Source organism: Epinephelus fuscoguttatus, linkage group LG11 (genome assembly GCF_011397635.1).
Source record: "Epinephelus fuscoguttatus linkage group LG11, E.fuscoguttatus.final_Chr_v1".
Classification (NCBI taxonomy): Eukaryota; Metazoa; Chordata; class Actinopteri; order Perciformes; family Serranidae; genus Epinephelus; species Epinephelus fuscoguttatus.
Genome location: NC_064762.1, coordinates 24,117,012 through 24,132,795, shown reverse-complemented (window position 1 = coordinate 24,132,795; position 15,784 = coordinate 24,117,012). Strand labels below are relative to the sequence as shown.

The window sequence follows — 15,784 nt, the reverse complement described above, 5'->3', positions numbered from 1 at the left end:
CACCTGAACAGTTTTACGTGTGATTATGCATCTTATGTACCCCGGCAAATGTGTGACATTTGAGATATTAACGGCATGAAAAACAAAAACAGCTTTTTTTGGTATTTTGCACTGTTTTCAGCGCAGCAGAAGTGGCTCTCCTGCCATAAATGTTTTACTGATTGTCTTCTTTCAGTAAGAATAAGACCCAGTATTTTCTAATAGAGGTATTGTGAATAAGAAAATCATCAAGTCTGTAATTTTTCCTGCTGATTGTGTTGTGACTTTGCAAATAATCTTTCCATTCTGAATATAACTTGAAACTGGTGTTGTCAGTCTGTCAGTAATAACTCAAATATGACTGACATGCCAGAGAGAAAGACACAGTCTGGAGAAAATGTAGCTTTCTTTCTTTCTCATTCTCTCAGACTCCCACTTTATATGTTGATATTTCAACATTACTTGAATAATATCAGGGTTTATTATTGACTGTGGGTTGTGGTCGAGTGGACTAATTTAAAATAGATTCATCTGCTGGAGCTTGGATCTCTGCCTCTCTCTGTCGCTGTAGTCCTCCAGTGCTGATATGCTGATGCTGTGTGGGTAATATCTGACACATAATAGAAGAGTGCTTGTTCATTTCTGTCTCAGTGTTACTTCTAATTAATTAAAAAAAAAATTAAATTGAGAGTGTGTCATCTCAAATCTAAATTTGAGATGTTCAGTAGAAATACTTGGACATTAATCCAAACCAAAGGAAATTATTTAGGGAGGCTGTAACTCTTCACCTTCCTGCCTGGTAAGGTCACCTAACCTGTACATCTAAGAATAAACTCTCTAGGACTGTGTAGTTGGCAGCCCACAAAATTCCTTGACCTAACTCTTTACAGGAAGCAATTTTGCAAATCCTTGGATAGCGAAGGAATTATCCACCCTACTCTCCCTATGACTGGCTAGAACTCGTTGCCTTCAGTGGTTCCCAACTGGTGGGTTGCAGTCTAAAAGTGGGTGGCGGGTCTATTCTGAATGGGCGGCAATTGAGTTTTTAAAGTGCAGTGACATTCCGGTACAGAGCTTTAATTTTGAAGTGCAGTTTCCTGCTGCAGAGTGAGCGATTAATGGACAGCTACTTGACAGAGACAGCAAACTAGCTTGACAACATGGTCAAACGCAAGTATGACGCTGAACATATTAAGCTTGAACTAATGACTAAGGAGAACTCTGGACCACAGGGCTGGACCAGTTGGGAACCACTGGTTTAGGCAAGAGGGGTGGGATTGGTTAGGGTTAGGATAAGAATGTCAGCCAATCAGAGGCAGAGTAAAGCAGGCCATTTCTTCGCTATACTAGGATGTGAAGATTTGCTTACAGGAAGGACAAGAAAGAAAGCAAGGAATGTCATAGCAAATAGCTCCCATCCTGTTTTTACCCAGATTGACCTCTTGAGCTCTGTGAGGAGCTACAGAGTCCCTCTGGCAATTAAAAATGTATCGAGGAAGTCCTTAATCGTAAGTGCCATCAATACTCCTACTACTTGTTTATTCAAACCAGTATGAACATTATTTGTTTTAAAAGATAATATATCAATTGTGAATCATTTGATCGAGCTCCGACAGACAGCACATCAGAGAGAGAGTGAGTTACGGCACTAAAGGATTACAGCACTAGGCGCACTGACACAACACCACTTTATCCTGTTAAAACAATACTCAAAACTTGGATGTATTTTTCATGACAAACCTTTTTGATTCTTTTGATCAGTGGACCCTTACGGACTAAAGGAATATGAATAACTTACCAGATAATTGAGGAATGGACACATAAATTGAGGTCCGAAGACCTTCAGTGAAAAAAAAAAAATTACCTCCTTGGCAATCAATCTCTAATTGAGACAGGCCTTTATTAGTCAAGATGTGTAGCCACACCAGGCTAGGGACTGGGCATTTAATTGGGACTAGGCTTTTAACTGAAGTTTTACTTTATAGTTCAGGGTTTGTACACATTTCCTAATGCGTGCACAGCATGCCAACACTAATAACAATGAATTCAGCTGATAATTGATTCCTGATCTATTTCCACTATTTACAAAATGCTTAGACAGATAACACAAAACATAGCTGGCCTCATCTCTCTCTGTTAAAGTCACAGCTTTCTGTTATTTAGGTAAGTGTCTGTTACTTAAATGTTTGTCGGACATGAGTGGCGCTTAATGGAAAGGACCAAATTGCAACTGCGTGCACATCACATGGTGGATATCTGGGGAATGATACAAATTCAAGAGTTCGTATACTTTCGTTTTAACAGTTATTGATTTTCAGGTATAAGTAGCCATTTTGCCTGCTCAGGTCTTTATTTCCTCAGCTCAGCAGCTCTAATAATGTTGTTAGAGAGTGCTGCAATTTGTGCGGGGCAAAACCCCTCTGTTCTTTAAGAGGAGCGTCCTCTTGAAGGTATTTTCCTTTTTCTTCTCTTATCATTTCTTTCATCTTATCTCAGTTCTTTAAAGATTTTTACTTTATTTTATTAGTGCAGATCTTTGCAGCAGTATTTAAATACCAGTCGTCCAATCACATGCACAGTTCTCCCATCAGAGATAAATATCACAAAAATGGCTCTGTGTGTGTGTGTGTGTGTGTGTGTGTGTGTGTGTGTGTGTATGGCAGGATATGTGTGTGTGTGTGTGTCTCTTCCCTTAGCTCCGTGTAATCCCCTGTAGTGTGAGTTTTTGTGTGTGTTTGTGTATGTGAAGGCATGTGTACTGTGTTTGTATAGTGTATGTGTATGGTGTCTAGATATGGTGAGAGTGTGTATGTGTGTGTGTGTCCCACTCCACTCAGTGTAATCTCACGATTCAGTGGTTCAGAGAAAATCTCCCTCTTTCCAATAAACTCTCCATTTTTTCTGTCTTTCTCTCTCCGTCCGGCTCTCTCCCTCTCTCTCTCTCTCTCTCTGTCAACAATAAATGAAGTGAATGTTTGTCGTTCAAATGAAGCCTCTCGCCACACTCCATCAGAAAACTCCACGGTTACCACGGAAACGGCAGTTTATCGCCGATGGCAACCGTTTCTGAGATGAAGGGCCTTTATTAAAAACAGGCTGCCACTCAACAATCGATTGCTAACTTGCCGGCTGACTGTGTGATGGTGTGTGCAACACTGGCGTACCTCTGTTTCTGACTTACAGCTGCTGTCCGTGATGCTCGACCTCAGGTTTGTACTATAATGTAGGGAAGCAAGCCAACACTGAGCTGGACTAGGATGGAAGATGAAGCCTAATGATGTCGACGGTCACCCGAATTACCCTCAAGTTTTCATATATCCAGGAGAATATCTCAATATCTACCAGATGAATTTGCCCACACTTTTGGATAGACATTTATGGTTCCCAACAATGTGGTGTTTTTACTCTAGCACCACCATGAGACTGACATTTCTAATTTTAAGTGAAATGCCTCAACAGCTATTGGATAGCTTACTGACAATTTGTACAGACATTCATGACCACCTCCGGATAACCTGTAATAATTTTTTTGATGCCCAGAATATTTCATCTAATTGGCTGATTGATATAATTTGATAAATTAAAAGACAGGACAAATGTGCATACTGTGCTAAAATTCATCAGGATATCACAATAAAGGAATAGGGACTGACATCTATATGCTACTAAAAAAGTTTATCTCAGGTACGTCGGTACAATGGACAAGCAAGAAAGGACGTGGACAGACACAAAAAAGGTTTAAAGGCTGAGATCAATGCATAGTTTTTTAACAAGTTGGCAAAGTGGCACCATTAAAACTATCCCCAATTATCTATTAGCAGTTCCTGTTTGCAAAGTCCCCACTGATGTAAAGACAATGAGACTTACTGAATCCTCTTTTTTTTCGCTTATTCCTAAGAAAATCTGTGGACTTTTATTCCCTATAGACATCTGAGACATAATATCTTTGGGAAGTTTAAGTAACACTGAGTGACATCAATGTTTTTGTTGCCAGTGTTTGAGTCCTGTGGCATGTTCACACTGGACACAGAGGCGCTACGATGTGTCAACTGTCGAGCAAGCAGTCGCCTGGCTGTTCACACCAGAAGCGTATATCTGTGCGTCAGTCAGCAAGTGATTCTGCTCCTCTGACTGTTACTAATCACAAGCATAGCTGTGTGTGTGTGCGTGTGTGCGTGCGTGCGTGCGTGCGTGCGTGTGTGTGTCTCTCTCTCTCTACTTATCTTTTGCTCTCTGTTTAGACAGAGAATATGTGGAATACGTGAGCATGGAAAACATATTCCATAATTCATAAGGATCAGATCATTTATGTAATATATCCTTTATATATGCGTTCATAACAGAATAGCTGTGTGTTTTCTTTCCAGATTCATTCGCACCTCACAAGCTGGCAGCAGAGCTTGGCATTGCAATTCATACAGTGTCAACAGCCGTATCGGTTAACATGGCCGCCGAACATAACTGAGCAGCTCTTTATGGAAAATCAACTTGCTTCACTTCGCTCCCATGTCTTGTTTAATGCAAACACAGAAGCTTCACTTGAAAATCATAACAACAAAAGTGCAAGATGCGGTATGACTTTTGACCCCAGGGCGCACCATAGCATGAAACAACAAGAGACCCCTTCTGTTTGGTTTCACTTCTGCTCAGAACAACGACTGACCAGTTTGACGAAGCTCTCGCTGACAATGTCTGTATACATCTTCATTTTTTATGACACCACGACACATCGTCACACACGTCCCGCTGTCTCGTTTCCTCTCTCTCTTCCTTCTTGTCCACAGTTTGTCCACAGACGCTGTATTTTTTTTACTACTGTAGTTATGGAAACACTCTGATTAGCTGCATATCGCCAGCTTGAGGACTGATGCTTGTTACAACCACAAGAGCGTAGGAGCATGTGTAAGGTATGTTCAGCTGGTTTGGGTGTTTGTACCAGCTGGGCCAGGCACTGTCATTTGCGTTCACATACTTGCGTGTACAATGTCTTTGCCTCAAGAAAAAGTACAACCTTAACTCAAATACACCTCACGTTTCTCCCTCTGCACCTCCCCTTCTAATTCTCCCACAGCCCCCCGAGGAGGCCACTGAGAACACTACACAGAATGGTATGTAGATATTACAATTTCCTATTTGAATAATTACACCAAATTTCTTTCCAGTGTTAAATTGTGATTATGCAAGAGACAATCTAAAACACAGCACACCTATCTCATCTCTGTAAGCATCAGCCCACCCTCTCTTTCTTGTTAATATCTGTAACCTGGCTGCAAAAAACTACCGGGCATCATTGATCTTCTACTGGCCAGAAATCAAGTAAAGTGGGATCTATTAACTTTAAATATTTGAGCAAGCCTCCAATTATCCATAGATAATGATTAATGAAGAACATGAAGCTTACAACATTGGCATAATGCAGAGTCAGTTGTAGGCAGCCAGCTGTCAAATGTGTTGTCTCAGCAAGGAAGCTGGCACACACAGTGTGTACGGCGAGGACAGCTTACAGGCAACTGCTGGTCAGATCCACGGATAACACATTAGAGGCGAGAGAGCTGCAGACCAGAAACCACTCTATAAACTTATTATACACTGAATATAATCAGCAGAGTCTGGGACAAGATGGGGCAATATTTCATCCATAACTTCAGTTAATTAACGCATTTAATGGAACATCTTTATTTAGGGAGTCTAAATGAAGTTTCCCCAATAGTTGGGGATAATAGTTGTTTTGCTAAAATTCAAGTGCGAACTGTTTAAAATATAAATGTGGCCAAAGACTAAGATGTTGCTTAGGCTCACTCAAAGCCAAAAACTTAAACACAGGAAAGAAATGATGTCTACTCACCCACATCCTGATGAGCCCCTGTGCCTCTGTGCAGGAGTGTGTCAGTCCGTAACAGTAACAGTTGCTGCAGCCAAGAGGGTTTCGTTCCGACAACCCAAACGTGTCTGGCTTACAGCGGTCGCAGTTGTGTCCTTCCACATTTGCCTTAAATAACAAACACAGACAAACACACACAGGTGAGCAACGTGTTAACATTAATTCAGTAACACATTCTATTTCAGTGGACAGCATGAGATGGAGAACAGAAGTCATGTGACAACACTGAAAGCAGCTAATTCCACTCAACTGATAAGTGACCCTAAAATTATTAGTAGCTTCAACATTCGGTCATGCAGACAAATTATATTCATCATTCCTCGAACGTGCACTGACTTTGGTTAAAGTGCTTTTAAAGTTTTGCACATTCATCTTGGGTGGAATACAGAGTCACCGTAAACTAGATAATTTCATATGCACAGGAGATTATAAAAACAGGATTAAGGACTATTTCACCACTGAATGCACACATCCTGGTACTAAACACTGCTGCTTCATTATTCAGTGTGATTTGGTGTTTGTTTTTAGTCTGTTGTTTGCCCCTTTATGTGAATATTTTTGTGCTTCTGTTTGGGCCAGGAGTCCTTGTAAAAGAGACTGTGAATCTCAATGGGAATATTCCTAAAAGGTTCAAATAAAGGTTAATAACTAGAATTACAGCCTTGCAGTTGTATGCCTCTGCAAACCACGCACTCAAGATTAGTGCTACCAATTCAGTAGCTGACCAAATGACCTTTGACCTTTTGGATATAAAATGTTAGTGCTTCATCATTTGATCCTATTAAACATTTCAGTGAAATTTGTCATAATTATTGGATGAATTCTTTACTTGAGGCCAATGTTTTGAGACATCACAGTAACCTTTGACCACCAAATTCTAATCAATTCATTCTTGAGTCCAAGTGTGAGATATCATGTTCGCAAGAATGGGACGAACTGACAACCTGAAAACAATGATGCCTCTGCCCATGGCTATCATTACTGCAGAGGCTTAAAGCCCAGTTCAGAAGACGAGTTGAAACAGGCAACTACTTGTAATGCGTCATTCTGCAACATTCCAAACACCTGCCAGTTCACACTAATGCAACTAGATGAGATGGTGTATCATCTCTATGCAACAACTCTCTGTACTTCTGTTCTGATTTCCAGCTTTCCAGGCTTGTTTTGTGGCTGAATATAATTTGCAGCTTCTTAAAATATGAATGAGGAGATGAGACAGCCAGTTTACACCACTGCAACTTTGTTTGCAACATTCGTAAACATATTCATCTCATTGTAAATCTTTGGTCTGAACTGGGCTTAAAAATGAGCAATATGTAAACTAAAATTAATCTGAAAACAATATAATGCAATGACTTGGGCCAGTTATGACAAACAACAAGGGACTTTGGAAAGCCTCATATCCTTCTTTTTTACAAACCTTTATACAATTATTAATTATTACTGATACAACAGGAACACTTTCTATCCTATCAGTGAGCTCCTACAGCTGTGCTTTTTAGGATTTAATACCTTGCATCACGACGTTTCAGCAAAGACAAAGTACAAGCCAAGTCCTCTAGCTGAAAAAGTGTCTCTCTAATAGGGCTGCAACTAACGATTATTTTAATTGTCGACTAATCTGTCGATTATTTCTTCGATTAGTCGACTAATCATTTCATCAAAAAATGTGTTAAAATGTTGAAAAATGTCGGTCTGTATCTCCCAAACCCCAAAATTATGCCATTTAATCTCTTGTTACATACTCACGTCAAAGGGTTTTAGTTCACCGTCATGGGAGAGTGTGTAAAGCTGCCAATATTTGAACGTAAGAAGCTGCAATAAGAGTATTTTGGGGCACTTTTATAGTACTTCTCTATGAAACATGAACCAAACCGATTAGTCGACTACTAAAATAGTCACCGATTTTTTTTAATAGTTGATTAGTCATCGATTAGTCGACTAATCGTTGCTGCCCTACTCTCTAACCTTTAGAAAACCATTTACACATTAGTGGGATTCTGTCTATATTATAATAATTGGTTCCTACTTAAACTTGTACCATGTCACATATTTTAGCTATTAAAATACACCCATCCAATGCTACACAGAAAATGCATTTTTCCCTTGTATGCATTGGGGCAGAAAAATATCTCACTGCACTGCATTGTTTACATTTGGAGTAAATAAGGTAAGAGCTGACTGGTCTAAAACGGGATTGTGGACAGGTCTGTATATTAAGCCTTCTCTCTGCTTAGAAAAGGCTCACAGTGCTGTCAACAAAGCGTCATCCAATTAATGTTGAGCTCTGTCAAAAGTTAGTGGGGAAGGACCAAGAACAACAGAGGGATGTCGAGGTATAGTGAGGGAACCTAAAACCTCAACTTTAGTGCTCCACATTATTAGCATCTGTTACATCAGAGGGAGGTCAATATGCTTTTACTTATATGCTAATTACTCAATAATCAAAGTTGTTCTATCGATCAACATTTCAATACAAGACCTAAACACTAAGGCCAAATTTTGATTGCTGGCATCTTGAATGTGGCGTCTTTTATTTCAGAGAAAGCTGATGTTACTGAAGGATATGCATCACACTCTTCCATAGACAGCGACGTTAAGACAGACAGACAGACAGACAGACAGACAGGTAACCACCTTAACAAGTCACAGACGGGAGAAATAACTGATGAACAGAGAGACAGGTGACAGATCGAACGGCTGTTTGAGTGACAGACCGTCAACCTCCTACCTGTTCTGAGTGAAGATGATACCCAGTGATCTGAAGCCTCATTACAGGCCACGAATCAGGTGTGTAAGCGTGTGTGTGTGTGTGTGTGTGTGTGTGTGTGTGTGTGTGTTTGCATGCAAAATTTTGTTTTAGCATTTGTCGCTGTCTATGTGGGATAATGTGATCAGCGAGTGACAGCAGAGATGAAAAGTGTCTGCAGTCTGGGGGTGCCATGTATTCAATAAGTGTATGTATTCATGTGTGTGTGTGTGTGTGTGTGTATGTGTGTGTGTGAGGGAGAGAGCTGTGACAGAGAGGTATTGATGAGAGGCGTGTGTGTGAGATATATGATCAAATTGTCACAGTGAGGATGAGAGGTGTGAAATATATGCTTTATATGTGTGTATATACGTAGGTGAGTGTGTGTGTTTATGTGTGTGGGTCTATCTTTTTTTTTACTTTGCAAATTAAATAGGGATTTATAGTGTGTGTCAGTGTGTGTGTGCATCACGACTGTCACGAACGAGTTAGAGGAGAGGAGGTGACATCCCATCCACACACTTTCTTATTTCATTTCATTATAGAGGGAAAAATGCACATGTATGAACGTATGCATCTATATATCTATCTAACTGTGCTGGCAGCATTTGCAGGAAGTCACACAGAGATGCCCGTCTCCCTCAGTTCTGTGACATTTACTGAAATGACTACACACTTGCACACATGCACACATGTATTATAAAACACACATGCATTGACTTGACATATACAGATAAAGAGACCTGTGCAGGTTTTAAATCTGCGTTGACATTTGAAACCAAACATCATCTCCTGGTAGGATTCAAAACCATCAAAAGCATTTTTTCCTTACTTTGTCACACATTCATTCACTCTGACTTTAGGATGATTTTCTTTAAGTAAAAGTTGCTGAGCAGAATGTCAGTGGTCACTGGATGGGTGAAGTAAGATAGCTTTACAGACTGCACACATTGCACTGAACCCATTAGCAAATAATGTGGAGTGTTCAGATGGTAATGTGAGCATTTAAAGCAGCTGTTAAAGGGAAACTGCAGTATTTTTTAATCTGGTCCCTATTTTCTAATGTCTCTGTGTTTAAGTGACTAACAGGCACAATGATTTTTGAAACTGGTCCAGTATTGAGAGAGACCACTTCAGCTATAGCAGAAAAACATCCTGCCGAGTAATCCCTACAGGAAATTGTGTACCATCAACTTATCATTTTAAGTGTCTGACAACATTATAGCCCTTTTTGAACAGGAATTGTGCAAATTTGCAGGAAAACCCAATCCGTCTTTTTTCAGCATTGGCAGTATAAAAACAAAACCAGGGAGTGTGGCAAAATGCCACCTACCTACTTTTGTTTATACAGAATGTGGCTTTTTCGGGGCAATGGGGGCGTGAGCAAGTAACAAAACGTGTAGCTCAGCGTGTGACGTAAACAGTGACGTGGGAGGGAAGCCGCAGCTACTCAGGCGGCGATTCTCTCGTAAATCGACCCGTCCTTCACCGTCCCCGTCATCTGACGGTTAATGGCCTCTTCGTTTGCGAGGGCAAGGAGAGCGCGCAATTCCTTGTCTCCCCAGTTGCTCATCTTTACAGTGTCTGTCAGGTTTGCGTTTCCCTCTTGCTACCAGCTGCTTGCTAATTTCTGCTATCAGCTGTTTCCTGTTTATCCACTGCCAGTGGCTCGCACGTGCGACATCATCAACAGCTCCTCCCACAAGTCTTCAACAGCCCCTCCTGTTGCGGAAGGCCGCCTTGGTCTTTTTAAACTAAAAGGGTTCCGCCAATATGACTACTCTACGAGGCGGAAAATTGGGCACCTGGGATCAACTCACCAATGTGTGTCTAAATGCTCGCAGCTTGCCGGCAAAACGGCCCAACATTCACGGAAAATCTGGCAGTGTAAAAGGGGCTAGTGAAAAGGACCCTGCAGAGAAATTAAATGTTTTTCTTTAACTTTCACTAGTTCTGGTCAGACAGATGTCATCAGCCATTACCTAGGCTACTTTTTTACCTTTTATTTTGGCAGCAGAAACAGTCTGGCATTACTTTTGAGTGTTTTATGTGTCATCAGACTAGTTTCATTATCATCCAACTTAATGGCAAAAAAACCCTCACCCTACATTGATTTTATATGTACTTATACCTACCTTACACATATGGCCTTGTAAATCATTTCTGGTGTTTCTATCATCTGTTTCAAGCTTACAGGCTATTGTTTGTATTTCACACTAATGTAATTTAGTGTCCCATAGACAAAACATTCCCACAGATATATACTGTTAGGGTTTCATTCCATACCATATTAAGCAGCCGACTTCATTCATGGTTCTGAGATGATGCTCGTAATTAACGACCCCGTCTCTTTCACACAAACATGCTTGTGGCTGGATAGGAAAACCCAAAGCTGGCTGAGCGAGTTGATAACCAGCTTCATGATACCGGTTATCCAGACAGCCAATGTCTGGGTTAGTCAAGCCAGATAACGAAAAAGATATCATGGGTAAGATGAACTGGCTTAGAAGTAAAGGCCTTATAGATCAAGTGAAAGGTAAAGAAAATCATTTCAGCCATTGCAGACTGTTCGACCACTGTGGCTGTCTCAATACTGGACCAATTTAAGCCTTTGAAACCTGGAGCGACATCACTTTTCTTGTGCAGCTTTCAGATGCCTTCTGCAAGTATTTAAACCTTTGACCCTTGAGCAAATAGGTGCGATTTTTTTTTTTTTTTTTTTTAGAAATATGGGGGAACAAGGCAATGAGCAACTTGGTAAGAATATCCTACAACTACAATAAAATAATTATAGAATAATAGATTCAGAAAATTACTTTAAAAAAATAGGGAAAAAGAAAAAAGCTATGGAAACTATATGTATAAATATTATTTCTGAATTATTTTACAAAACATTATAATTTTTAAGCACGCTTTCCAGGTCATTTCCTTGTTTGTTTTTTTACTTTTTTTAAACTAATTTTCTTGATTTAAATTTTCTCTTTCTTGATAATTTCCGGGTCATTGCCTTCTTCCCATGTTTTTAAAAGAAGTCAATTTGCTCAAGTTTCAATGGGTTAAAAAACAGATGTCTCCATTAGTCACTTTGAGACACAAAAAATGGGACAACAGGGTTCAGGTTGAAAAATACAAGAGTTTCCTTTTAAGTACCGTGTGATGCTACAACAGCATGATCTGATTTTGGTGTAAAGTTTTGCAGAAGTTCAAAATGTTTCCTGCACAGCTGCCTTCTTTTTCAAATTGGAAACAAAGATGAGTGACAGTTTTTTCAGTCATGTGTAAAAGTGTCTCATGTCGAAGGAGAGACCTGTCATTAATCGTTTGACCTACTTGAACTGACATTGGATTTAAGAAAATTCTGAAATAGTCTTTCCAGGCAACAAATTAAAATTGCGGGTTGGCACGGAGAGACTAACACAGACCTGTTCACTTCAGGATTTCTTTATCCATTTATCAAGGTTATTCTCTGTTTGAAACAAAGATGAACTTGAAACATTACACTTGTTCTATTAATGAGGCATCCAAGCTGATTATTACTGGTGCTGCTTGTTTGACTTTTTCTTCCTTGTGAAAGCTTAAATAACCACTGTGCAATGCGTTGACAGGGAAGTGAAAAACACGAAGGCTTGAATTCTTCTTTAACATCATGTGAGTAGATCACATAGTGAGTGTGTATGCCGTACCTTGCAGCTGCACTTTCCCGTTCGATCTGCACAGGCACACACTTCTCTCTCCAAGTCACAGGTCTGGCTGTCCGATCCTGAGACGTTACACTCGCACTGGGTGCACTGTGGGAAATGCGGATGAAGACAACGCCAAGCTGCTGTTATCAACAATATAACAGGCTGAGAGAGGAGCTACCAGAGTGTGTCCTGGCTTTATGCTTCACCAAACCATTAAACTTCACTCCAAAATGAAAATGTTGCCATTATCTTCTCACTGCCATGCTGGTCCAAACATCAGTGAAGTTCAGACAAACAGCAAACACAGAGCTGTCCTGTAATTTTACTTTTTGACTGAAGCTACTGAGCTCCAGAAAGTTTTAAAAAAGACCATGAAATTCCTCTGAACACTGACAGGATCACTAAGTTCTTTTTATTCTCTTACTGTGCTATTCATGAAAATATTCAGTTCCTCTACCTTGAATTCAGCTACGCATTTATTCTGCTCATAAAATCCATTATAATGTCATTGTCATGTCTACGAAAATCTCCCCCCTCGTCCTTGTATAGTGACACACACTCTCACCCCCCAGTGACTAAATCCTATCAGAGATTTCTTCCCACGCCTCCTCTCATATCTCAAAAAAATGAAAAAAGCCCCCTTTGTGATGATAACAGTAATATTTACAGTGTTGATATCATTTGGATCGTTCACCTGAGGAAAGTCTCTGTATCCCAGTTGACATTCGTTGCACTTCTCTCCTCTGAAGGAGTCGCGGCACATGCAGCAGCCTGTGTTGACGTTACACTGCTGGGTCACTGAGCCGATCACGCTGCAACCACACGGCTACAAGCACAGACACAGAAATGAAGACAGAGATTATTTCTGTTGCTGTTATTAGTCTTTGTGTTTTAGAAGAAGCTTTGTTCAGACATTAGAACATCAAACAGAAAGTTTTTTTCATCAAGTATAATGCAAATATTTGTTCTGTTGCAGACAGTCAACATTTCCAAGGCACACAACAGAATACTGTCAAATCAGTGTGGAGTTTTATTTGACTTCTTTGAGGTGCAAGATGAGCAATGCTAATGTTCAAAGAGTGTCTAAAGATTGAACATGTGGAGTTTTGTGTACAGTATGCATAACTGGAGTGAACTCACTTTAAAAACTCAACCTGTTAACACTAAAGTTCAGGAGCGTCATAACGTTCTTACTGAAAAGCTGACCAACACTGGGTGTCATTACAATTGACCCTTCGCTAAGTCCCAGCCCTGGACACAGACTGGCCAAAAAAAGTATAGGGTTAGCTAGCTAGCTAGCTGCTGAAGATATAGCCTACTGAATGTATACATGTGCTGCTTTTGCTTTTTAATGATTGTAACAGTGAAACAAAGACCGACCCTGCTGTACAGGAACCAGTGAAGGGAAGCAGGGAAACTTTGCTGATATTGAACCAGCTGTGTGTCATTGCAGTGTGCGCTGATGAACGTTGTTTGACTTCCCCTGGAGATCCCTGCCCTTCCAGTGGCAGAGGTCTGGGTGCGGCAGCAGCAAAGGGATGATGCCAAACACCGTTCATCTGCACACACTGCGATGCCACACAGCTGGTTCAATATCAGCAAAGTTTCCCTTTATATTCATTGTCTTGTGTGGTGATCAGCAGTGATGTGGTGGTTCACTTTTACGCTGTGATCTGTAGCCTATAGTTCGGCTTTAGCTTCTAACTGTCTTTGTCTTTTTAACCTGTTGTTGCTGCTGAGTCAGTTTGACATCCTGGATATATCCTTCAAACACAGACTGTAGACCCCTCTGTCTGCTTCTCTCTGGAATCACTGTTTTGTTCTTCTAAAATATGATAATGATGAAAACACCATAAAAACAGACAACTTTCATATGTGCTGCAAGAAAAGCTGCACACTCATAAGCTCAACAGTTGTAAATGTGTCATATCCTGATGAAGACTTGTATAGTCGAAACGCGTTGATATCCCTGTTTTATTAAAGGCTTTTTACACTACCCCAGAGTGCCTCAGACTCTTAGTTTGGACTACCTTTTGTTACATTTTGATATCTCTGTTTACGAATAGGACAGTCCTTCTTCTTTTTCATACATCAGTTGTAAATGTGCGTCTGATTAAATGAAAACAACTGTGGTAGTCAGTGTTAATTAACTTTTTCCAGAGTTTATATGAGAGGCTTAAGCCAGCAAAGAGTTAACACTGACTGGTGATTTTAAACTCTTTAACCCTTTGAAACCTGGAGGAACATCATATTTCTTGTGCTGTTTTCAGGCGCCTTTCGCTAGTATTAAAACCTTTCAACCTTCAGCGATTTCTTTCAAAAACATGATTTAGAAAATTATTCTTTTTCAAAAACTAGAGAAAAAAGGAAAAGCTAGAGAAAAATTATATTTTTAATTTTTATTATTATTACATTTTAGAATTAGGTTATAGAATTATTATAAATCTAAGCACTCTTTTCAGGTCATTTTTCATGTTTGTTTTTAAGTTTTGCTTTCTTTCTTTTATTTTTCATTTATTTTCTACATACTTTTCTGGTTCTTAATTTTCTCTTTTTACTAATTTCTTGCTAATTTTTGGGGTCATTATTTCTTTTGTTGCTCAATTAAAAGAAATCTAGCCAATTTGCTCAGGGTTCAAATGGTTAACTGAGGCAATAGTCTTTCACTGTTAATATGATTAAGTGTTGATTTTGACATTTTGTGGCTATGGCTTTTTGTCAAGTGTTAAACATTAACCTCTTTGTAACCTTAAATGACTTAAATGTTTCATACTTCAAGAAGTACTTCGCCCCCAAAATGAACACCCCTCAAATCTGTGAAGAATCCAGAGTGAACAAAGAATCCAAAAAAGGAGACAATTCTTGATGAACTGAAGTCATAGGGGTCAACAACAGCAAAAATATCAAAACATCCATTTACAAACTCTCACACAACTTGTGCAGTATAATCCAAATCTCGTTTATCCAATCAGCCAGCACCTTTTGACGGGAAACTGAACTGAAAGTAAAATTTATGTATGCTATGGTGAATCTGAACTAACCCTTTAAAACACCAAAGTCACACAATAACACAAACAAACTGATCAAGGCCAGGGTAGACCAGCAGTGTTCCTGTGTTCAGCAAGGTTAACTCACTGTTTTTGTGAATGAAGGTTGGCTTTGAAAAGAGAATAGATAAGAATCACTTTTAGTTCAGTTTTAAATACGAATACCTTTGGTGAAAACGCATGTGTTTGAGAAGTACTGTAAATAAGCCTGGATAAATGAAACTTGGATTTTACTGCATGAGATGTGTGAGAGTTCGTAAACAGATGTTTTGATATAGCTTTGCTGTTGTTAAAGGTGTACCCCTCTTACTGGAATCATCAAGAATTTTCTCAGCTTTTGGATTCTTCCTTTCCCGTAAAGGTATGCATGATGATTTTGTGGGTGAAGTATCCCTTTAAGAATATGCCGTGTGTACATATTTTGCTCAGTTCTGGCTTGTTATTT

At 39.7% G+C, this 15,784-nt stretch overlaps 1 protein-coding gene across 1 annotated transcript in view; it reads right to left on the bottom strand.

Annotated features, from left to right (window-relative positions):
* lama2 (laminin, alpha 2) overlaps nucleotides 1-15,784 on the bottom strand; it is a 325,147-nt gene that overhangs the window by 111,034 nt on the left and 198,329 nt on the right. The window contains exons 26-28 of the mRNA XM_049589718.1: nucleotides 12,987-13,118; nucleotides 12,293-12,397; nucleotides 5,825-5,968 (exon numbers count right to left, since the gene is read on the bottom strand). Coding sequence (XP_049445675.1) covers nucleotides 5,825-5,968; nucleotides 12,293-12,397; nucleotides 12,987-13,118 — 381 coding nt within the window. The remainder of the gene's footprint in view (nucleotides 1-5,824; nucleotides 5,969-12,292; nucleotides 12,398-12,986; nucleotides 13,119-15,784) is intronic.